Here is a 23,962-nt window from a genome sequence, read left to right on the forward strand (position 1 = left end):
ATTTTAATGTAAACGCACACACATAATATAAACTATATTATATGAAAATGATCATATTATAATAAAACAATGTATATCTGTCCATATTAATGCAAGAATGACTTTTGACTTCTGCGTTATCCCTCAGTTCAAAAGGGATCTAAATATCAAATAAAAATTAGTGTTGTAATCTACTATTTCACTCTTTCGCTCTCTATGCAGGGCAGGAAGTAGAGCTGCGGGGAAATAAGGCATCGAAATGATCTTCCACTTAAAGGCTGTTCTCATGATTTTATTGTGGTCGGACAACTGTCAGTGGGTTGTCAGCATCGCCAACCAAAACCTCACCTGGCTGTGCTCCTCGGTACAACACACAGCATCCACAACCCGAGCTCCCCGGTTGGGTCAAACATTGCAAACGACATATGAAATATATACCCAAAATGCTTTCTTATAAGAAAAAATGCTTGTTTTTACCTTTTGTCATTAAACCAAACTGACAATTGATATTGATTTCACTTATAAATGTTAGTAAACATACAAAAAATGAAACCGTGCCGTTTTCACATTTCTTATATTAGTTTTTTTCTCTCAGTGCTCAGATAATCCAAAATAATTGCTCTCTCAAAACAGACAACATACATGTGCAAAAAAAGAAATTATTCACTCGAGTTATAGAGAAAAGAAAATCTTTAGTTAAAATATTTTACAATAAAATAATAGTTTATAAATCTCTATAGTTATATATTTACATGTCACATGCAATTATAAAAAAAAGAAACAAGATAGCTATGGTTCCATTTGCAACTTAATTTCAGCAAAACCCTTCGTTGTAATCTTTTTCTGTTTAAGGTGACAGTTTTGTAATTGTTCCTATATTTCTATTGGCACTTACATGTGCAAAATGTTGTAAAACACAGATACAGACAGACAGACAAACAAAATAGTGATTTTCACACGATCCTTCAGGTTATCACAGCTAGCATGGTAGAAACATCAGAAAGCATCTTATGTTTTTCCTAACGAGATAATTAATTGGATTTGAGACTTCCGACCCAGACGCACAGCCGTCCCCTCCACTGGTAAATTAAATGCTAGTAAGGATGAAGAAACAGAAGTGGAGGTTACATATTCGGGTCTTGTAGCACCGAGTGGTCAGTTATCAATCAGTCTGGGTGAGAAGGTTTGCTGATCGAAGGCAGACAAAGCGGCGTTCGCCCGTCAGTGCAGACGGAGACATGGAATCGCCACCGCGGCAAAGACCAACCCAGTCCCTGCACGCCGGATCGAAACACAGTCGATCTGGTGCGAGTACCCCGTCCTGCTCGTCAAAGAGTGCTTTGAGTAACACGTGCAATTAAACCAAAACACTTCATTACACAAGAGCAAGGTTTAGAAGGGAGCTGTCGGCGGGCGTTCCTGGTTATAGCCGACTGTTTTTAGAGTTTGAATGAGACTATCGCACAAGGAACCCCTTGGGCGACACCAGAAACCGGAGAGTCGACAGGGGAGACTCAATTTCTCGTCTTTAAATAGTCAAAATCACATCAAGGACAACAATATACCGGATTGTTTAACGGAGGTTAGCATGGCCAGCACTAATCCAACCCCTCTAGAGCACAGTGACCACTTCTGTGCCGTCACTGGCGTGTCTGTATGTATACATGTCATTATATACATTTTAACTCATTAGTGCAAGTGCAACAATTTGTTCTCCTAAGCAGCCACATGGCCGACGAGATAAATGTTGTCGTAGAGGTGTCCCACGAAATCCTCGCTGATGTTCTGGGCTGCACGCCGGGTGTTCCTGATGAACTCCCTCTTGGACATCTTGTTCTTCACGTGCGGGCTGGACAGGTCGATGGACAGCAGGATCAACGAGTAGCACAGGACGTAGACGGCGTCTGGGCAGGGGCACAGAAACGGGCACACAGGTTAACCGCCGGAGCCGCGCTCAAGACGCCAACCATGAGCGCGGCGTGAGTGCGACACCCACAAGGACGCCAGATAGTTAATGTCAGCGTCTCGGGCTGGGAAGTGGTATCAGGAGCTCTTTAAACACAGAAAGCACACACGGGTATTTATCATACCAGCGGGTTTAGAATAAATCAGCCATATTTACTTGAGGAATGACAGAGATAGCTGATGCGGTGCCAGATGTTATTATCTCGCCTGGTAAGAGCAGTGCATTCTACCACTAACACTTTAAGCCCCTGAGATTATTACAGCTTTAGAGTCCAGCGGCAGCGTTGATACCGAGGGTTCCTACACACTTAAAGCAAGGACGGTGTATACAACCACTATACGTAAAGTTACACACTCTCCGCAATGTGCAGCTTTTACATCTAGGCCCACAAAGAAAAGAAAAATACCTAGCAGAAAAAAGCAAAGATCTATTGAAATGAATTTGAACGTAAATAAATATATCAGCCCATCTGACCACAGAAGGAATCACGAGTATAAATGTGAGCCTTCAGCACATTTTTCTCGTCTGTGTAGAAGCTGCAGCCAAAGCTTTGCAGTTGCTTTTCAGGAGATGCGAGAAACCAATAACTAGCACGTGGTTTCCCAGCTCCAGAGTCTTTAAAAGCTCCTGTAACCTGACTGTACATTGGTAAAGTAACCGCAGCAATGTTTCCCTAAAGCTTGAAGATCTCCTGGTTTATATACAAGTAACTTAGTTAAAGCCTCGTATTCGTGAACGGCAGTAATTCAAGAGATATGCTGTATAGGGTTTGTGAGTCCGTTACACAATGAACAGCAGCTACTCTTAACGCACGGGACAGTTGTGCCCGGTGTTCACAGGCAGTACTCGCTATTGGGGGCCATATTTCCACATTCAGGCGGCTTAGGCCTGGGTTCTGTACACTGTGGGAAACGGGGAGGTGTTGCTCTGACTCTGACAAGCAAGCCGAGAGAGCAGATGAGCAGATGAGAGGCGCAAGATCAGCGAGAGGCTATTTCTGATCTGTGCGAGGAAGAGGTCACACGGATACAGAGCACTGACATCATAGTGGGCTACTGTCAGGAGCCTGGACTGCACTTACACGCACTTCCTGGCAGAGGACCCATTGGACTGAGATATACAGACGGGTGACAAATTAAAGGAAAAAGCTGAATAAATTAGTGGAGGAACATAACGAATGCAGATGCCTCCAAACAGGTGCACTACATGATACAATTAAGCAATTAACATCCTATCATGCTCTGAGGCATGTATACAAATGCTGAGCAGGCCCAGCTGACCTTGATTTTGAGGGAAAAAAGTATTTGATCCCCTGCTGATTTTGTACGTTTGCCCACTGACAAAGAAATGATCAGTCTATAATTTTAACAGTGAGAGACAGAATAACAACAAAAAAATCCAGAAAAACGCATTTCAAAAAAGTTATAAATTGATTTGCATGTTAATGAGGGAAATAAGTATTTGATCCCCTATCAATCTGCAAGATTTCTGGCTCCCAGGTGTCTTTCATACAGGTAACGAGCTGAGATTAGGAGCACTCTCTTAAAGGGACTGCTCCTAATCTCAGCTCATTACCTGTATAAAAGACACCTGTCCACAGAAGCAATCAATCAATCAGATTCCAAACTTTCCACCATGGCCAAGACCAAAGAGCTGTCCAAGGATGTCAGGGACAAGATTGTAGACCTACACAAGGCTGGAATGGGCTACAAGACCATCGCCAAGCAGCTTGGTGAGAAGGTGACAACAGTTGGTGCGATTATTCGCAAATGGAAGAAACACAAGATAACTGTCAGTCTCCCTCGGTCTGGGGCTCCATGCAAGATCTCACCTCGTGGAGTTTCAATGATCATGAGAACGGTGAGGAATCAGCCCAGAACTACACGGGAGGATCTTGTTAATGATCTCAAGGCAGCTGGGACCATAGTCACCAAGAAAACAATTGGTAACGCACTACGCCGTGAAGGACTGAAATCCTGCAGCGCCTGCAAAGTCCTCCTGCTCAAGAAAGCACATGTACAGGCCCGTCTGAAATTTGCCAATGAACATCTGAATGATTCAGAGGAGAACTGGATGAAAGTGTTGTGGTCAGATGAGACCAAAATCGAGCTCTTTGGCATCAACTCAACTCGCCGTGTTTGGAGGAGGAGGAATGACCCCAAGAACACCATCCCCACCGTCAAACATGGAGGTGGAAACCTTATGCTTTGGGGGTGTTTTTCTGCTAAGGGGACAGGACAACTGAACCGCATCAAAGGGACAATGGACGGGGCCATGTACTGTCAAATCTTGGGTGAGAACCTCCTTCCCTCAGCCAGGGCATTGAAAATGGGTCGTGGATGGTATTCCAGCATGACAATGACCCAAAACACACAGCCAAGGCAACAAAGGAGTAGCTCAAGAAGAAGCACATTAAGGTCCTGGAGTGGCCTAGCCAGTCTCCAGACCATAATCCCATAGAAAATCTGTGGAGGGAGCTGAAGGTTCGAGTTGCCAAACGTCAGCCTCGAAACCTTAATGACTTGGAGAGGATCTGCAAAGAGGAGTGGGACAAAATCCCTCCTGAGATGTGTGCAAACCTGGTGGCCAACTACAAGAAACGTCTGACCTCTGTGATTGCCAACAAGGGTTTTGCCACCAAGTACTAAGTCGAAAGGGTCAAATACTTATTTCCCTCATTAACATGCAAATCAATGTTGAAATGCGTTTTTCTGGATTTTTTTGTTGTTATTCCGTCTCTCACTGTTAAAATACACCTACCATTAAAATTATAGGATTGAAGCTGTTCTGGGGCTCGTGGTGCCCAACACCTTACTGACACACTTTTATGTTTGTTTTCCCTTAATTTGTCACCCGTCTGTATGTATAAAAGTGAATCAGCACCTCTATAACTTTTAACCTCCTTGAGCATGTATGTAAAAAAAAATACTGTCATCTCACTGAATGTGTGTTAGATTTAGTAACAGTGTAAGTATTATTATATTAGTAGTAGCCAATAATAATAAACTCAGCACTGCAAATATTTACTGGGAAAACTGGGAAAAATACTATTTTCTCTCTCACTGATAGCAACTTGGACTCCACAGTGACTGCACTAAAAGCAGGAGCTCAGACGAGAGACAGCACAAGCGTTCAGCATGTTGTCTCCTGGCAGCGATTAAGCAGAGAGAGGTACTTCCTCCCAGCCACGGCTGCTCCACTCCAGTCCTCGGGGGATCCACATTTCTGATCCAAGCAACACCTAATAAGTTAGCTGGAAGTCTCCCCTGCTGGAAACTGCAGATTAAACACCTGGATGCTGGATGTCGATGTAAACAAGGTCCAGTGACAGGTTTATATGCAATCGTGACGCCGTGTACATGCAAAAGTAAGTGATTAGCTGCTGGTCAGATTAAAAACCTGGACTGAAGGCCGGAGCAGAGGGCCTCGGGCTGATGTGACCGACAGCTCGATTTTTACACCTGCGATACAATGCTCTGGTGCAGCAGTTTTTATTATAATACATATGTTTTTAAGATCAAGCTTGGAAGGGTAGGTTTTGAGAATTTGGATGTAACTACCCTCAAATTAAAGATGAAAGTCTACACTTAAAGCACATCTTTGTTTCCTTTCAAATCCATTGTGGTGTACAGAGCTAAAATGATGACAATTGTATCACTGTCCAAATACGTCTGGACCTAACTGTATGTAAATGCACTTAAGAGTGCATTTCAAATCAAATTATATTATGACTCAGTTCTTCCTCTCAGTTTGAAGCATTCATTGCATTTACATTTAATTAAAAAGCATTCTGATGCACAGAAATTTATTCGCCGTACAGTTTCTGGTGGGTGGAAACCGCCCGGGTCTCCCGTCTCTCACCTGGACTTAACCCCATCTCCCTCACCAGCCCGGGGTTGCAGGCGCAGAACCGGTGAGAGAACTTGGTGATGAGAGTCTCCAGATATTCGCCCCGCTCCTCGGGCGCATGGATGTGCCTGAAAAACTCCCGCAGCGCGTTGGGCAAGAACTGGTTACTGAAGTTGTGCAACGTCACGAGCTCATCCAAGACATCCCTCCTGCAGAAAGACACAGAAAGGACTGAAATCATACCGCACTGTCAGACAATCTATTGACAGACACATGAGAGAGGATAAGACCGAGGAGAACACGTGGGATTGACGGGCGGACGCTCGGAAATACCTTTCGTCGAGATAAATCCGCAGCATCTTCCAGTTTAGTGTTCTCGTGTAGAAAATGAATTTGGCCACTTCTTTCGGATGGTCGCTCAGTATGCCCTTTGACATAAAGTAGCCGATCCCCTAGAGGAAATGTGGGGCCGGGATTAGATTATCGATGAAGGGCACAAACACACGGTGACAACACACACAAAGTCGATGCGGTGGCAATAACCGTTCTAATTTTCTGAACACACTTGATCTCTAACCTCACGTGCAGTTAAATCGTGTTTGCTCTTCCTTAAAAACAGGATGCTACTAATTATAATCCCATGAGGTTATTAATGATGATATTTTTCTGGGTTTTCTCCATAGTTTTGTGGTTTAGATCGACTGCCTGTTGCTTTACCAGAAATTGCCACAGAAAATGCTACAGCCTAGACACTGGATGGAATGCGTTTCAGGAACACAATGTCTACATCTCTTAGAGAGAAACCCGAGGCTGTGAGACTGAAAGACGCTGATGCCAGGGTTCTGATGGTGGATTTACTTTTACGGGGCTGAATAACAAATGCAAGTGATTTACCTCGTGGGGGTTGGCATTGAAGGTTAGGCTGCCTTCGTCGAGCTGCATGTACAGCTTCCTATAGGAGAATCCTGGGGGAGCTCTCCTGTTGTATATGGAGCAGTGACCCCACGTGGTTTTGCACAGTCTGGAGCAGAAAAACACACTTAATGACTTGATTCACTTCTCCGGCTCTCCGTCTTTCTGCTACAGATACTACAGATACCTAGCACGTTGGATTCCCAGCGAAAACATCAGGGTTTAGAAAGAAACATCATTAAGTACGTCAGCTCACCCTTGCCAAAGATACTCGTCGCTTCCCAAGTCCTGCCACACGCAGGACGCCAGGCACAGGTCGGTGGCGTTCAGGTACGACAGGATCGTAATGCTCAGCTCCGGCGGCAGCATTTCCAAGTCGATGAAGCCGTGTTCCTCCTTGGACTTCCTGGCTTTGAGCAGCTGGTAGATGTCGATGCCTCCCTGGACCTGCCGGCGGTAGTTCAGGTTGTCGGCGGCCGCGGCGGCAGCGGCAGCGGCGGCGGCCATCCTCCGGCTTCGGTCTCGGGGAAGGTAGCCCTGCTCACTGAACTCTTGCTGCAGCTGCTGGTTTCTCGCCACTCTCCACAGTGCCTGACCCATCTGCAGACCTGGCAAGGCAAAGGCACATTTTGAAGAGGAGGACATGTTCATGTTTTCCTGTTCAATGTACAGAAAACAAAGGCGGGCAGTCCCAGGGAAGCGGGGAACTGCGGGCACCGAGATCTCCGATTCAAAACTAGATTTACCGTAGGATTCAGGCCTGAGCTGCCGTTTGTTTACGTTGACATCGCAGACAGAAACCGGGACAGAGGCTAATATGTTCAACCAACAGTACAGGGTTAATGCATTGCTCACCATCATGACAATTGGTTTGCATACGATTTCCTGCTTCTGTAAAGGCCTTTGAATTCCCTTTCATCACCTATTTTTTTTTTCTTCTCCTCTACTGTGCTTCATCAAATGTATTATTGATCAAACATAAGAATAAGAACCACCATCAAAAATCCCACATCATGAATAAATAGACCTAAACATGCATCTCTGAAGAGAGCCACTAAACGGTTTTCACAGAGACTCACTTCTGCAACGTTCAGGTCGCGAGGCTTTTTCAAACCAACATCAATAAGAGGAATTTTCATGCATTTGAGCCCACGTCGGATCCGTCTTTTCACTCGCTCATATGTGGGCATACAGTGGAGGAGAAGCACTTATGTCATGTTGAATTTGAAACCTAACCGCAGCCTCTGCTGGAACAGATAAGGCATCCAGCCACAGGTATTAACGTGTTAATTCTACCAAAGCCGGTAGTAAAGAGGTTCTGTAATCATTAGCATCTGTGTCGAGCTAGGAAATCCAAAAGGCATTAAAAGGAAGAGAGCCGAGATTACACAGAGTTGCTTTTCAATACATATTTGCTTTTCGGCTATCCAGATTGTGGGGGGACAATAATGACCATTGTGGTGGCTCAAATAATGTATTATTTTCAAACTGTATTGACCCTTAAAGGGAAACTGGCATCGTGGTTATCGTCTTGTGTGTCTTTACATGTTGCTATAGTGTGTAAGCAAGATGTACGTCTCTCTTCCAGATCAATTCTGTATTCAAAGCAACTTTTAAAAATGTAAAATGCTGAAGTGTCCAAGGCTCCTTCAGTGTTTCAGGGTGGGCTGAATTCATGGAAGGCTGAAAAAATACAAAAATCACCAGATCTGTCTTGCCTGCGTCAACTACATTCATCATACTCTGCCTTGGCATAAATGGAAGGGCTGTGGGTAACCAACATCAGGAAACCTATGCACAAATTTCCATCTCTGATCTAGAATCAACACAACATGCAGCCCTAACATGTACATGTTTTGGGAGAATGAATCTACTGCATTTCTTTAATAAATCCTCTGAACAAGAACAGACTACAAATATAACCAAATAAAAGCCTGAAGCACAATCTATTTCTGTCAGCATTTCACTGCTTTACACAACACTTACAAAGCGAAATGGCTTTACCCCCTTCAAATGCCTGTGCTGGATTGGTCGGCTTGCCCTACGAGTTAACAGACTGACCAGGGGAGATTTTATTACTATTATTATTTTTAATCTTCTTATAGGACTGCTTAGGCTGATACGTTATGAACTGAATTTACCTCTCTTCAACCTGCCCTGTCTTAAGCACTATAATGTTAAACTTTCCCCCACATTTTCCAGCTCTGCGTTTACTGCCCAACAACAGCACAGCCTCCAGATGCATTCCTCACATGTTTGTAATGGTTTCAGACGCAATGTGGGCAGGCTAGGCACAGCATCACTGCAGGGCTATTTAACTGGTTATTCAGCATTCTGCAGTGGAGTCATTAGGCTAGATAAGGACTGGGTGAAGGCCTGTAAAATATAGAAATTAATAGCACCCTGATCAGCTAGGGCAGCAACCGCAAATTATTATCATTTTTGAAAGTAAAGCCTGTCAATGGGAATTATCCTTGGCTTAATCGAACTCTGTGTACAATGCATTTGATAACTTGTTCTTAGGGCTTTAATTAAACAGTCGACTTGTATTTGCCATATTGTATTAAACAAAAACTAAACTGGCATATTTAAATGCTCATGATATCAGTTATTATTTAAAAAAGGTTGACAAGTTTAAGTTTCTTTTGAATTACTACCTGAAAGACTCTGGTTTTACAATAAAGATAAGCATTATCTTTAGAAGGATTTTAATTGTAATTTGTACAAAGCAATGTTAAACGTATGCACGAATAAGGCAGAGTCCGAGATATTGTACTGTATTCAGTGAAAAATTAATATTAATTGCTGCAGCAACCTAGGTAATATGAGGACTGAACTGAGGACTACCTTGGCTGCACTCCAGTTTATTCCCAACACACTTTGCAGTAGACCAAACACACACACACGCAAGCAACTTGTCTTCCTGGGAAGCCATCAAAAACATACGGTTTTAAAGTACATTTAGTGTGTAGTTATACTTTACTCTTGCCAAAATCTCAAATCATTGGAGGGAAGAAAACAAACAATTTGTGTGGTGAATTACACACACTGATCTGACCTCAGTACATGTTTGTCAGTATTGAGGTCTCATAATATGTTGCTATAAACATCACTAAACTAGAGGTGGGATTTCACATGCCTACTCATGTCAACACCCTATGAAAATGCTGACTCACCCTTACTTTGAATATTTCCCTCAATGCTGTCTTTGCTAGCACTTTTTATTTTGTTTGCAGCCAACAAGCGTCATTTGATATGAAAACAATCTGGAAGGCATTCAATTTGAGAGGAGTTTTCCCACTTTTTATTAGCCTGATACAAGCGTGGATCAAATATCTAGTGGAAAAGATACGAGAATTTCAAAAGTTGGACAGACTCACACACAAAAAAAGCTCATAAAGCACTATGTCACAGTGGATACATTAATGTGTACACAGTTCCCTATATATTAAAGTAGATCTATGTGCTTGTTCTCCAGAGATTATGTTTACAAATTGATTAGAACATAAATTAAGAAATTAAGATCACTGTTCATTTACTACAGAGGCTTCAACCCAGGGAGACTGAAAAGCCAACGATTCATTAGAACACAAAACAAATACATCATAACACTAAAAGTGACATCACAAAATGACTGATTTTGCACATAAGTAGTGCGCAGAAACACATATGTGGACAGTCATTAGATTCTTTGAATTGGTTCTCGTATATATTATCTGCTTGGTTTTCATTGCATGTCCCTTAGGGGCCACCATAACATGCAACTATGAATACTAATCATACCATACACTGTCACTTAGAAGATGGTTATGTGTATACAATATGAATTCTCAGTTTTTCAATATTATGCAATTTAATGTTGTACCAATTGGAAAAAGATGCCAACAAACCACACAGTCCAATAAAGTCTAATTCAAAGTCTTGCTTAGCATTGTGACACTAGGTTTTCTACCTCCATAAAGTTGCACAATTTGTTCAAGTGCCCAACAAGTCAACACTGCTGTTCTGTCATTCTCATTCTTCACGAACATCCAGAGACACCAGTTAGACGAATGTGAATTTAGTTGTATTACTCATTAGGACTTTGAATCAGTTAATATCTTTGTTTTTATTGAAAATCCTACTTTGTCATCTATGATAATCAATGCACAACCCTAACACGAAGACAATGTACATGAGGGCTGTTCACCACCACCACTACGAACACCACATTAATAACCCTTCTGTCAATGCACCACTATTACTCCAGATATGGTATTAGTAAGGACGAGACAATTGTTGCATTGAGCAAATATATATTATGGACTAATCACTCATGCTCAAACTGTGCTGTGTTACTAGTGCAAGAAAGTAAGTGGTTAATAACATCAGCATTGATCACTGATACTCATCCCTGTGCGACAGGTGCGACATCAGTCCAGGGACCATTCAAAACTGACACTTGAATACTTTATATCTGTGCATGGCTTTAGGTTATAAGCAACACTGTAAATAGGCGATTCGTCTCATTTCACTTTAAAAGAGTGTATATTACGTTAGTTGAACTTGTTATTAGTGCACAGCTAGTAGTATAGTGTTTATTGTCCTTCACGTCAAACTGAGTACACAGTGTTTGCAGTAAACACGTCTGGGAGCGATGGGAAGTACTCCGCCAAACAACCGCTAAGTAGCCATGCAGGTACCTGCTATTTTCATTACAGGTCATAGATGTTGTCCCTTGGTCGCGCTGAGCCCATGTCATCCCACGACAGCCACGAAAACAACAAACACATAAAGTTGCGTCCAGAGTTGTCCGGAGCCCGAGCGAAATTATCCGTGCTTCTCAACCGGGCTTGCTGGAAAACAAGGCCCGCCCCCCTCCTGCATCGTGATTGGCGTAGCCCTGAATCCGCCGGACAGATCCTCGCCGTGATTGGTCGGTCTGGATGACACTCCAACTCCGACCGCACCACGCTCGGTTGAGTCACACGCGTCAGCGCCACCTACCTGTCCCAATGGAGGATGTCCACCGCCGCCGCGACGAGCCAGTCCAGACCGACGACGACTTTGCTGAGAAAATCCCCCCCTCTAAGATCACTTCCCCACAGGGCTCATCCACAGGGACAGCCGGGACACGACCGCTCCACCCGCCGCCGTGCGTCTCGGCAAGAAGGCACCACAATGCGGGACAGCAGCCGACAGCAGGCCAACCTGAGCCTGCAATGCCGCCTCCCCTCCTCTGTCTCGCCGCTGGGACCGCCTCCCCGCCCGGCCGCCTCCCCGCCTGCCAGCCTCACACGCCGCCGGTTGTCCGCTTTGACGTCCCTTGTTGTTGTCGGACGTGACGTCATGGTCATGTGAGTAAATCTATCTGTGCGCTCGAAACAAATCAAAAATAAACCACAAACACCTCAGGCCAAGAGAGTGTGTGTGGATGTGTATACGCATGCGCTGGAAATAATACATCCTTTTTTTTTTGCAATAACAGTCAGGTGACTCTGCAACGAATCTGCGTCTCCCAATTAGAACTGTCTATACCCGCGATACAAGTAACCAATCGCGGCAATGTTTGAAGTTTACCCGGCAAGACACGAACTGACTGATGTGTACGAGAGCCAGCTGTCTTGATATCTGGGGCGAATACACATAAATAAATAACGGATTTTAATTAAGATACATTTGTTTGGTTTGCATCCGCGGCAGGAGCACATCGGTTACAATTGTGACTGCCGACGAACATCTGGATTCCGAGCTGTAGCCATTAATAATTGGGTAAGTCCTGGCATTGCCTGTGAAATTGGATTTAAATGCCGTTTAGAGAAGAACACGTTTGCAGGCACTGTGTGTGTTTTTTAGATTATTGGCCGGATTCGGTAATTAGAAGCCCGGTATTGCATTATTTAGGCTCAAGTGTAATATGCAATCTGTCTTGTTCTCTTTTATTAAAATCGCGATTTGGGCTTCTGGTTTGGTTTAATCTTCGAAGTCAACATGTGTATTAACTTAAGAGGACGAATGGAAAATGGAAACCACTGGTGATATTTCATAACTTGCAGAATCCTGTTTTGTTACCATTTGAGTAATGCAATCATACTGATACTCCTCATTTAAAGTGTTCTTCGCATAATCAAGCAATGCAGTCATTGTAGCTAGTGTGCATTTTGTTTTTTCTCTCTCTCCAGATCATCCAAGATACTTTCTGACCACATCCCCCCTGACTGTGACACATTACACACACACACACACAGCAGCCTACAGCAATGGCAACTGGGGACCTGAGAGGATGTCTTCGGAAACTTGACCAGCAGCTCCGCTTGTTAAACTATTCCAGAGAAGTTGATTATGCTGGGTAAGGTTTGTCTAAAAAGTACTTTTAAAAACATTATTTTCCATATTAGTACAAAAAAAAAAAAAAAAAACACCCGCAAAAACAACATCACTACCATAATTTTACCATGGTACATCACACTACACCTTACCATATTTTTACAGTGTTTTTAACATGGTACATCACACTATACTGTCATACTAAAGTGTTGCAGCCTCATCTTTGGCCCATAAAATATACACTGTAGTCTCACATTCATACTATTACTAGTACCGCTAATAATAATAATGATGTCCATCATGATTAATGATAATACTAGCTGCACTCTTAGAAATACGTACAGTGTCACATGTGGCTAAACAGGAGGAGAAGAACAAACACTTCTCTAGTTTGCACGTTTGCTTTGGGAAGGCGTGCAGTAGCTTCCCCTGCTGGATAGAAAGACCTCGTTAGGTGCTCGTGGCTGTGGTGTCCTTGAATGGCAGCCCTGGCAGGGTTTGGGAGAAATTAGAAGTCCCTGTTACAGCGTCATTGTATTAGAACAGCTGCAGGAGAAAACTGTGAAAAGGGAATATATATACACAGCTCTGGAAAAAATGAAGAGACCACTTAACATTGCTTTCTGAACTTGGAGTGGTCTATTAATTTTTTCCAGAGCTGTATATATATATACCATTATTTGTTTTAATGGTTCAATTAATCTATAAAAAATAACTAAGAATCAAATAAATAACTTTTTCTACTACTACTAATAACAGTAATTGGTTAAACTAAGAAAGACTCAATGTTACTATAAGAGGAGTATGAATTATCCCATCCATAGAGGTTTGCTTCAGATTTTTATTTTTTAAATGCCGTCAAGGAATGCCTAGCTATAGTCCTTCATTACTCCCTGCTCCCAAGGACCTGCATTTTAAAGCATATATATGTGGCATGTCATACATGTGGTTTAATTTACTAATAGTTAGATTAACATCTGGTAGAGGCACATTTATTTAATTTCCTATGATGTAATTTCTGTTATGCTTTCTATTTGAGCCTCCGCGGGCTGTGGGGTCACGGATTTCTGAAGAGGGTTTGGCAGCTAGTTCAGGTTATTGTTGCCATGCCATTTTTTAAACTGTCAGGGGAAAACAGGCCCATCAAAAAAAAACTAAACTCTTGGTAGATTTATTATACATGGGGAGCATCCTTATTTTACCCCAAATTGTATTAAGCCTTTAGTATTTTATTTTGACTGATAACAAACAACAGCGTGGGGTGTGGGGAAAGGAAATGCTTTAAGAAGAAACTCTTGACTTCCACAGAGTCAAGCATGTGGACCATATGTGTAAGTTGGAGGTATAGTGTGGTGCATGGCTTCCATCACTATCACATACACAGCAGGTATTACTGAAGTAGCTCATATCTGGACTCATACAGAACAGTGAATAAGGAATTTCATAAATATATTTTCTGCCTTGCACCCCCCCACCCCCCCAAGAAAAGTTGAACCAGAGATTAGCTGTACAATTTGTTTTAGAGGTACGGAGGAAAAGGGATTTTTCTTGGAATACAGTTAAAGACTATAATGCGTCTCTATTATAATTGAGACTTGACATATCCTTATTATTAATACTAGCCTGCCATAATGACTTCATGAGTGTTTTCTTTGTGCCCCACAAATTGCATTCAGTAGCTGCCTGCAATTACAGAATACTGCAGTTTCTATGCAAAGACATGATGCACACATACACACATATATGGAGAGAGAGAGAGAGAGAGAAAATTACTTTGAAAATAATATATTTTGCTTCATATTTCTGGTAATTTGCCTGAAAGATTATGTTTTCGTAATGTATGACTTTAATGACAGCTTAATTCATGAGAGAATGCATTGGCTCCCAGAATATAAACATCCAAAACATTTTTAGCAATGTTTTGTTTTCCATATCTGTTTTGGAGTCATTTGGAGCAGAAAAAAGTGAACAGAGTCCTTTCAATTTAGTGATGTTTTGTAAACATCCGTTAGTCAACATTAACCAGCTCTGCTCACAAGAAAAAAGTCAATTACTGATCAGATGCACACTAATCTGTTTGAAGTCTAGAGTTCTTGAAGTTCCTGGAAAAATACTTTTCCATAAATGTATATGTAGTAATCTAAACAAACTGCATCACTGCTATATAACAGGAAACAGATAATATAATAATAACAACAACAATAATAATGATGATTATTATTTTTAATGTTTATTTTGTATCACAACATTTTCCACAGTTATGCCATATGTTTTACACTGTCACCACCAGTTTGTAGCGTAAGGAAATGCTACCTCTTACATGTTCGAAACTTCAAAACACATTATTGAATCAGTAAAATGAAAACACAAATAAATGCAGATGTATAACACAGCATTCACTGATTAAATTCAATAATGTGAAAGCGACGATTGGAAAGCACATCGCTGTTTTTTGTTATTGTTATTTTGTACTGTAGTGTCTTTTACCATCCACTGCCACAACATGATTTTTAGTTCATGTTAAAGAATAAAATAAAAACAGATTTATGATTTCAGCAAAATATTAAGTTTCTCTTTTTTACAGTTGTGTCATAGCATTCAAGTCAGATCTCCAGTTACTGTAGTACATTTCCATCTGTACACTGCTTTTTGGCTATTTACTTTAAGACTGTATATGTTAGTGTCCCGAGCTGAAATATGAGCCCATAGGAACAGAGTTGGCCCCACCGACTTTTCATTAATTGACATCTTTAGAGGTCTTTAGAGTCATCTTTTATTTCCTTTCCTCTCCCTGTGCTCTGCCCGGGGTTTCTCCACTGGGACTTTTAACGTTCACTTTTCCAGCAGTCAGTCTGGGTTCATGTGAACGTACGACTGATTCAAATTATTGTGCCTGGGCCCACGTGTTGAAAGCTAGGTGACTTTGAACATAAAGTGGTGATGATATAATAAATGCAATGCAGCCGACACACTTTGATGCACATTTTTAAAAGTATGTATAGGCTATATATAATTTATATTTGTCCTAATTATTTTGTATTTATTGCTAAAGAAGAGTAAATGTTTTTGTTGTGAATCCAAGAAAACAAAAATCTTCCTTTGCTATTGATAGACTTCATTGTGTAATAAATCTGGAATATGGTCCATTTATTTTTGACTACTAATCTAAAAAGCTGACAAGATTGGAAATATGTAGAACTATATCCTTACTATATCATTGTGGGTAAAGTAATGTCTGTATTTATTGCTATAGGTAAAAGACAGTACAGCTTTGGGACTTTCCTGCAGAAATATATAAATCATTGAAACCCGGTGAAGTAAATTGTTAAAAGGGACATACACAGTGTATGTCTTTGAAATGAACACGGTTTGTGCACCTTTTCCCAGTCTGGCGAAAGGCGACCCGTCCTCCTTCTTACCGATCGTGAGCCACGCCTTTGTCTCTTACTCGTCGCACCTCGCCGAGCACCTGGTGGGCTTCGGAGCCGAGCTGGCGGGAAAGAACGACCTGCGCTTCGTGGAAAGTGTATACAAGGTAAATCCCCCCTGCCATGCCCTGGCACAGTACACCGGATACACTCGTGCACAGCATTTCCCACACGGTTATTATTAATTACAGATACCGGGCAAAACTAATTTCAGATCAAAGTTGCAGAGCCATCGACACTTAAGAATGCATACGTCTCAGCGTATTGACTGATTGTCTGCATGTGCTACGAATGCGAAGCTTACGATATTAATAGGGGTCTTAATGTTTCACACTTTATGTACAGTGTGATGTAGTCCATGTGCATTTATTGTGTATACAGTAGATCATACAGTAAACACATGCACACCGCAGATGCTCAAGGCAAGAGAAAGCATCATAAAGATCTGAACGCCGACTCTGCTTTTGTTCTCTAATGGGAAAAACATGTAATTAGTAAAGAGTAAAGCAGGACGTCCCCTCTGTGATGAAGAGCCTGCAAAGCCAAGTGGCGATCCCGCCTGCCACGGCTGTCTTGGAGCGGAGACGCGACGGAGCGCTGCAGAACACATTAGCAGAAGTGGCGTGTGTAAGGAGCGCTTGACATCCTGTGCCAAGCCGCCGTCAGGAAGCACACGCCGCCGAGTCAGGCTGGCACGCCACACGGAGCGTCCAGACACCAGCTCTCCGACAGACGGGACCCTGTTGGAAACACAGGGTTCTGCCTACTCCCTCTCATGATATAAAAAACAGTTGTGTGCAGTGGCTGGCATAGGTCAGACGGAATTTGTAGGCATTCATACTGATGGAAAAGGTGCAAAAACTTGAGGGCTTTTGACAAAGATATAAGGCAATTGTGTATTACTCTGCTACATATAGGACATTTTGTATAGCGCCCTGCACAACAAGTTCCCACAGAGTGCTTTTCACACCTTAAGACAGAAAAATCAGCAATCAGCTCCTTTTGGGACTCCGATTGTGAGACTTGTACAGTGTGAAGGCCGCAGCATGCTTTGTTTATGACTTGGTTTAAGCATTACTCCTCTCACACTAGGGTTTGTATTTTTTATCATGTCCTTTGCTGCTACTTAAGCATGCACTTAAATATTTTTCACGTGTTTATTTTTACTTTAAACAAACAAGACACTGCATTGACGTCTTTATATTATTCTTGTGATGGTGATATTTATAGAAGAACAGTCGCTTAAGGGACTTCCAGGGACAAAGCCCCGAATGGAAGAATAAAATCATATGGACATGGAGTAAATTAGTACAATTGAGAGGTTTACTATCATCAGTAACAGATTGTGACGCAGCTCCGTTCACAGCAGTACAGTGATCTGTTACGCACTCTGGGTGGTATACGTTTGTTTCTGCATGGTTACTGATATCTCACACCTGCTGCAGTGTGTAGCAGCCAGTTGGTTTGGGACAGCAGGTGAGAAATGCACACACAGTCTATTTAAGGTGCATCCGCCATTAGAAAATCACAAATCCCTCCAAGCCCAGCCCCTACCCTAACCCTAACGCAACGCAGCTGTGCAGAGGTCTGGTAAAGCCATCTCGGGCTGCCTTTTAAATGCAGTGTCTGCGCTTTATTATGCATCTTCACATCACTGTGTTACTAGGGTATAAATCATTACCAAATGTTATGAATGGACTTCCAGCCAGTCTCATTAAGGTTCAAATGGACTTTCAAATGGACTCTCCTGTGCAGCGCAAGACAAATGGTGGAATATGTTTGGCAAAAGCAAATCATCAATATTATTATTATTATTATTATTATTATTATTATTACTACTGCAGCTGTTTTCTTCAGTGGTTTTGTTCAGTCCTGAATCTCAGTATTTCCTGACTTTTAGGATTGTGGATTTAGTATCGTCCAGGAATCATGCGTTTACCTGTTATTACCTGTTATCTGTTTGTGTCCAGTGTAAAGATTTGACAAGATGAAGCGAGTTCTGTCTGAAACGGGCAGTGATGTTTAGCAGTCAGAACAACCTGTAATTCCCTCACAGTCGAACTGTGAAGACAATAAAGTGCATGGCTGTATACATCTAAAGATACGTTGTTCTGGAGGAAGTGGTGGGAAATCTAAATGTTTTTCAGGTTACATTTTTTGGTGGGAAAGGCTAAAATAAGTAAAAAGAGGTCAGCCAGTTTTCAAAATAAAGACTCGGAAACTGTCAGATGTGTGTAAATTGTGCCAAAGTTTTTCATTGTCATCTTGCGTAGGTATTATAATGAGATTTGAGGTCCATCTGTCCCGAAGATTTGGACTCAGTCCGTCCTGTTGAGGAAAACTCTGCTAAATTGGCAGCTGGCTGAGAAATCCTTGAATAATTGCGTGGACGTTCGGATTTCCTGCCGAGTCACAGAGCGCTTTATGTGGTTCCAAGTTCTCATCTTAGATCTGAGAGTTTTCCATTCCTTTGTGGGAAGAGAGAGAGACGGATCTGCCACGATGCGACTGCTTTCCCTCTGATCCTGTGATACCTCGTTATGCTGGAAGTTCCCTGTGACTCTGTCTGCGATTTGTTTTGTTTTATTTTGTGCGTGTGTGTGATGGGTATCAACGTGAAATATTAAAACACCTTTGTTTTACTTTGGTATTTGATTTGAAGAGCTGTTTATTTCTGCAGAGGGGAGAACTGAGAGGCTGTGATTGCTATCCCAATACAGATATTTATGAATCCAAATGGCTTTTTTAATATGCGACTCTTCATCTCCAGTCGGGTATTGCTTTTTATGTTACCATGTTATTTGCATGTAAAGCCGTTCTTTGCTTCTCTAATCCTCTGGACTTAACTATGAAATATGACCTAAAACACATTTTCAATTTCAAATATGAAGCAGTATCCTGCACATGATACTTTTGCACTGGATATTTATTTTTATTTCTTAAATGTATCTTTGCACACAGGTGCTGCGGGACCTGTTTAATTATAAGCCAGTCTTGACCAAGCAGCAGTTTCTGCAGTTTGGATATGCAGAAAGGAAGGTCAACATCCTCTGTGACATCATCGGCTTTGTGGCGAAGAAACACAAGGAACTATCGAAAGCTCATAAGGTAGAGCTGTGGCTCCTTCGCCATTAGACATAAACCTCTCTTTGCGGTACCTTCTCCTTCACTTTTCCATAGTTTTTGTCTTGATTATGGCAATCTCATCTATATATCTGTATCCCCAGCCTTTATTGATCCACTGCTGGGTGATCCACTGCTCGGATCCATTTGTTTGTTTTTGTGTAACGTGGGATATTATATTTATAGGCACTCTAGTATAAAAGCTATCAACATAGTGCTGCAAGATTCTTCCCTGAGCATTATTTATGTTTATTAATTACAAAAAATAAAAGATGTTGTTAACAAAATAAACCGTGTCCATTGGATGCTCCTAAATCTGGAAATTACCTTTCTCTGCCTTCAATCGGCACTGACAACATCAGCCTCGGTTGCTCCAAGGGTAATCGCCAGAGGCATCATGTACAAGTGCTCAAACGCTGGCTGTCAGGGACTCTACAGAAAACTGAAATGTACAATTCCCTTTCTCAATATAACATGCTAAGCTCTTTCACTATGTTTAAGCAGGAAACGAGTGAAATGACCTGAGTTGCACCCTGTTTTTAAGTTTAGTTTTGTATTCTAGATCCTTGGGATTTTTAAAAATCGGTTTGTACTAATTTAAGTTTCCTTCTCAGTCGAAATTCCAGCCGCAGAACAAAAGGCCTTTTCTGCTTTCCGATAAACACTCAAAACCCGAGAGGCCTCTTCCCGAGAGACCTCTTCCCGAGACGACCATATCACAGACGAAGGCCTTATCGGTAAGTCTTTTTCGGAGAATACTGCACACACTAATAATGGTGCTGCACTGTCTAGTCAGTAAGAATCCCAGGCCTGATCCTCATTCTCGTGTAGTTAGGAAACAGAAGTCACAGTGGCAGAAACGGCTTTATAAACAGGTTTATGTTAGCGGCCAGAGTCTCGGGGATTCCTCAGCTGGCGTCTTTGAGGTGAGGTGGGAGGCGAAGCGGACTACCTCCTCTCACTGTGTTGGTTTTCAGGGCCGGCCGTACGCAGAGAGACACATAAACCCCGCTCGAGTGCCCTCCGTCTCGGCTTCGTCCGCTTCGGATTCGGAGGGGTCTGAGAGGGACTCTTCTGCACGCGGAGACGGGATTGCCACAGCACCGTCTGTGCCTCCGGTGAGCGTGGGTTCGGCCGAGGGGAACGGTCAGACGAGGGTGGTGCACAAATGGGGGGGATGAGGCTCTGGGGGAGTGATGGAGAAGTGTGGAGTCGAATTTATGATACAGGATTTGAATTTACGTATCACTGTCTGTTGGCTAGTGGGGGCTGCCACTGGGAACCACATCACGCAGAGCTTTGGAGCTTCTTGATCTCAGATAAGGTCTGCTTCATTGGCTGGCAACAACAGTAGGACCTGCCTCTCACTCCCGGCCGGGGGCTTTGACTGACGCTGATCCGATCTCTTCCTCAGGTGATGGCTGACAGTCGGGAATGGAAGTCCGTGGAGACGCGGCTCGCGGAGTGCCAGTGCAGGTTGGAGAAGCTCTCGGCTGTCGAAGGGAGACTGGAGATGCTGGAGAGGCGGATGGCGGGGAAGGTCACTATAGACCGCGGCGACTGGGAGAACCTCGTGAGCAGAGTGCTGCTGCTGGAGACCGAGCTGGCCTTGCGTTCCCGACAGGTGGGGTGAAAATGCCTAGTATGCAGACGGGCTCACAGCTTATAGAGGTGAAAGAGTACGATATTAAACATGTATACATACTTGGTAATTGTGACATCATCAGACGGACAAACTGCAATACAGAGAAGGAGCATCGTGGTCTATTTTGCTGCACACATTCGAGAGGCTGAATACATGGGTTTCATGATGAAAAGGATTTGTTTGTCATATTTCCCGTTGAAGCTCAACAAGTTTTATTTGTGTTTGTTTTCTTCTTGTTTTTCTTTCAGGAATTATCTGCGAGGAGTGTGAAAGAAAAGCAGGCCTCGAAAAGTCAAGATACGGCTGGTAATTTATGTATTTATTAATTACTTGCCGTGTTTAATCTAAATGTGGATTGAGTTTAAAATGAGAGTGCTTTGTTTCTACTTGTACCCCGTTATTAAGTTTTCAGGAGTGTCTTCTGCTCGGGGGGGATTTAGACAGATAACGCAGAATTAAAATGTCGTTGCAGGAACAGTTGAAAGATACCTGGTGATTTACGCAGCTGATCTTTTTAGTTTTCGCGATAAGTAACATGTAATTGAGGAAGAAATATCAGTTTAGATAATTAATTTTAAGCTCGTATTAAATTCCTCTGATACTCGGGGGGGGGGGGGGTGATTTCTTTCTAACCGCTCCAATAAGATAGCATTCATAATCTTTTAATTTAGCCTCGAATTGATCTAAAGGAGAGTCGTTTGTAGCCGCTTCTTAACTGATGACCTCTGCGTGGCGACAATAAATCACGCGCATACGATCCTCGATGACAAAACGGTGATTTACAGTTCCAATCTTCCTCTCCTCTTTTCCCTTCCGACGCAGAGACGAGATCCGAGACGCCAGAGACCCTTCGGCAGGGCTCGTCTGGATATAGCTCAGTCCTCTCCTCCGACACATCTCCCAGCGCCACTGACATCAATTCTTTTGTTTTGACAGAAGTTTCAAAGGTGAGTTTCACTGGCCGCGGCTTGACTGCATTCCTCCTCGAGGTCAGGAGAACGGGTTGACGTCGCCCGTGATATACACAGCTGGGAAGTGGAGGGCGATCGCCAGGGCCGGCTCCGTGTGTGCCTTCCCCGAATCGAACGAGCTGCCTTTCGCTTCCCTCGGCACTTTCTGCAGGCGTTTTATTTGCAGCCCAATTATTTCCCCGGCTCGGGTGTGCTTTATCCCTCTTGGCGTGGAGGAACAGGGCTGGCTGGGTGGAATGGGGGTCTAATTCAAGTATTTTATGACCCAAGCACAGGCGGTCTGGGGCTTGTAATTAAGAGCGGAAAACGGACACGCCTGCACAAGCTTTGCACCTTCGACGCACAGTGCGCTTGGGGGGCTCTGTGACAAGTGTAGCTCGATCAGTTCAACCCGTCTCGGGATCACGCCTCCAACTGACAGACAAGTGACGCCCAATCCATAAAGCCCCCGGACGCCAGTGGGTCTTTATCCCGGATTCAGATCCCAGGAACGGTGACTTAATCTCGCTCTCCGGCCGCTCGGTCACTGTGTCGTCCCGTGCCTGGTGCGTACGGTGACACAGTCATTCCGGGAAATAGAGCACAGCTGCACAGCGACATGCCTAGGATCCGTCTCCAGACCAGCGGCCGGCTGTCGGAGCAGCTAAGGCCTTTTCCACACTCGAGCGGCGGGGGGAACCGAGATTCAAGCGGCTGTCGGTGGAGGGCAGTGCAAACACCCGGCTTCAGAGCTTTTAAACTGGATGGCGTTCCCAGCAAACGCTCTTCCCGGGGAACTGCTGTGAGGCTCGGAATAACGTGTGTGTTGTTTTCAAATGTGGTCGTCTGTGCCGGACAATCTTTGCATATGATCTACAGTGTAATATGTAAACTCTTTAATTCTGTGTGTTTTTTCATTGTCCTTGTTTTCAGGCAACCACCAAAGAAAGACTGGAACGCATAACCAGCATGTAAGTCTTTGCTCGTGTCAAAGATGTACCACCTGTAGGAGTGGGGGAGAGTATAATCTGAGTGGGTTATGTGGAGAAAAGTGTCGGTTTATAGCACTGTGTTGATCGCCCTTTTTCTCTCGTGTTTCCAGGATGGAAGAGACAGCAGCTCTTTTAAAGTGTACCGAAAAACCCGTGTAAATTATAGACCGGATGATTGCTGATGCTGAAGTGAATAAACAGGCCTTATTCCATATTAATAAACCACAATAAACTGAAAAGAAATAAGCGTGTGCCAGTTTTATTTCTCCCCTCCACACCTATATATAATGATAAAGAAGGTTATGGTGCCCTCTAGTGTTCACTGTGGGGACTGCTAGTGTTTTCAATTCCTTTCAAGGGTCAACAAAACAAATATAACAGTATGAACCTTCAGGTTGGCTTAATAGGGAGAATCTGAATGAGAACTACGTAAGGAGGGGCTAAATTGGAAAGCCCCGATACTTGACATCCCCCCACAGGTTTGTTTCTTTATGTTCGGCTCATGTACATCGTTTGGGGAGTGCAATATTGTGCGATTGTGATTTGAAGCACACATGGATGCAATGACTGGAAAGTGATGCTTTGTCTGTAAGTTAAAAATGTATACTTCCTGAATATCTTGGGCTTTCATACACTTTCTTAATTTCCTCACTGAATGCTGACACCCTGCTTTGGGGTGTATAGCCTAGGTTAGGTTTGCTTGTCTATGTATTTATGTTAAAATTGTCATGCTCCCTGACTCGGTGCTACAGTGTTCGACACAGACGACCATGCAGTCCATCTCGTGTTTATCATTCTCCAGGATTGAGATT

The 23,962-nt window shown here is 43.1% G+C and overlaps 2 protein-coding genes across 4 annotated transcripts; one reads left to right on the forward strand and one right to left on the reverse strand.

Annotated features, from left to right (window-relative positions):
* Positions 1–255: 255 nt before the first annotated feature.
* On the reverse strand, positions 256–11,976 carry fbxo8 (F-box protein 8). Of its 2 annotated transcripts, none has more exons than XM_066718136.1 (6): positions 11,693–11,976; positions 6,963–7,314; positions 6,689–6,815; positions 6,128–6,246; positions 5,807–6,003; positions 256–1,883 (listed from the first exon to the last, which is right to left on the reverse strand). In XM_066718136.1, the coding sequence occupies exons 2-6, from the start codon at positions 7,304–7,306 to the stop codon at positions 1,696–1,698; spliced, it is 975 nt and encodes a 324-aa protein (XP_066574233.1). In that variant the 5' UTR covers positions 7,307–7,314; positions 11,693–11,976; the 3' UTR covers positions 256–1,695. The 2 variants fall into 2 exon arrangements, with proteins under 2 accessions (XP_066574233.1, XP_066574231.1); XM_066718134.1 differs by lacking the exon at positions 11,693–11,976 and adding an exon at positions 11,389–11,640.
* Positions 11,956–23,396, forward strand: cep44 (centrosomal protein 44). Of its 2 annotated transcripts, XM_066718132.1 has the most exons (12): positions 11,956–12,042; positions 12,389–12,457; positions 12,868–13,034; positions 16,400–16,547; positions 19,402–19,548; positions 20,178–20,300; positions 20,541–20,681; positions 20,978–21,187; positions 21,457–21,514; positions 22,031–22,155; positions 23,092–23,129; positions 23,261–23,396. In XM_066718132.1, exons 3-12 carry the CDS (start codon positions 12,946–12,948, stop codon positions 23,307–23,309), a joined length of 1,128 nt encoding a protein of 375 aa, XP_066574229.1. In that variant the 5' UTR covers positions 11,956–12,042; positions 12,389–12,457; positions 12,868–12,945; the 3' UTR covers positions 23,310–23,396. The 2 variants fall into 2 exon arrangements, with proteins under 2 accessions (XP_066574229.1, XP_066574230.1); XM_066718133.1 differs by lacking the exons at positions 11,956–12,042; positions 12,389–12,457; positions 12,868–13,034; positions 16,400–16,547 and adding an exon at positions 18,784–19,214.
* Positions 23,397–23,962: the final 566 nt, after the last annotated feature.

The sequence above is a fragment of the Amia ocellicauda genome, chromosome 12 (genome assembly GCF_036373705.1).
Source record: "Amia ocellicauda isolate fAmiCal2 chromosome 12, fAmiCal2.hap1, whole genome shotgun sequence".
Lineage (NCBI taxonomy): Eukaryota > Metazoa > Chordata > Actinopteri > Amiiformes > Amiidae > Amia > Amia ocellicauda.

What these genes read in the sequence shown, in the direction of transcription:
- fbxo8 (XM_066718134.1), bottom strand. An exon ending in GACGAGTATCTTTGGCAAGG is followed by an intron (nt 6,816 to 6,962) that starts GTGAGCTGACGT and finishes TTTCTGCTCCAG; the next exon opens with ACTGTGCAAAACCACGTGGG. An exon ending in GGAGATGGGGTTAAGTCCAG is followed by an intron (nt 1,884 to 5,806) that starts GTGAGAGACGGG and finishes GCCCCTGCCCAG; the next exon opens with ACGCCGTCTACGTCCTGTGC.
- cep44 (XM_066718132.1), top strand. Translation starts at nt 12,946, where the DNA reads ATGGCAACTGGGGACCTGAGAGGATGTCTTCGGAAACTTGACCAGCAG. An exon ending in AGAGAAGTTGATTATGCTGG is followed by an intron (nt 13,035 to 16,399) that starts GTAAGGTTTGTC and finishes ACCTTTTCCCAG; the next exon opens with TCTGGCGAAAGGCGACCCGT. An exon ending in TGGCCTTGCGTTCCCGACAG is followed by an intron (nt 21,188 to 21,456) that starts GTGGGGTGAAAA and finishes TTTTTCTTTCAG; the next exon opens with GAATTATCTGCGAGGAGTGT.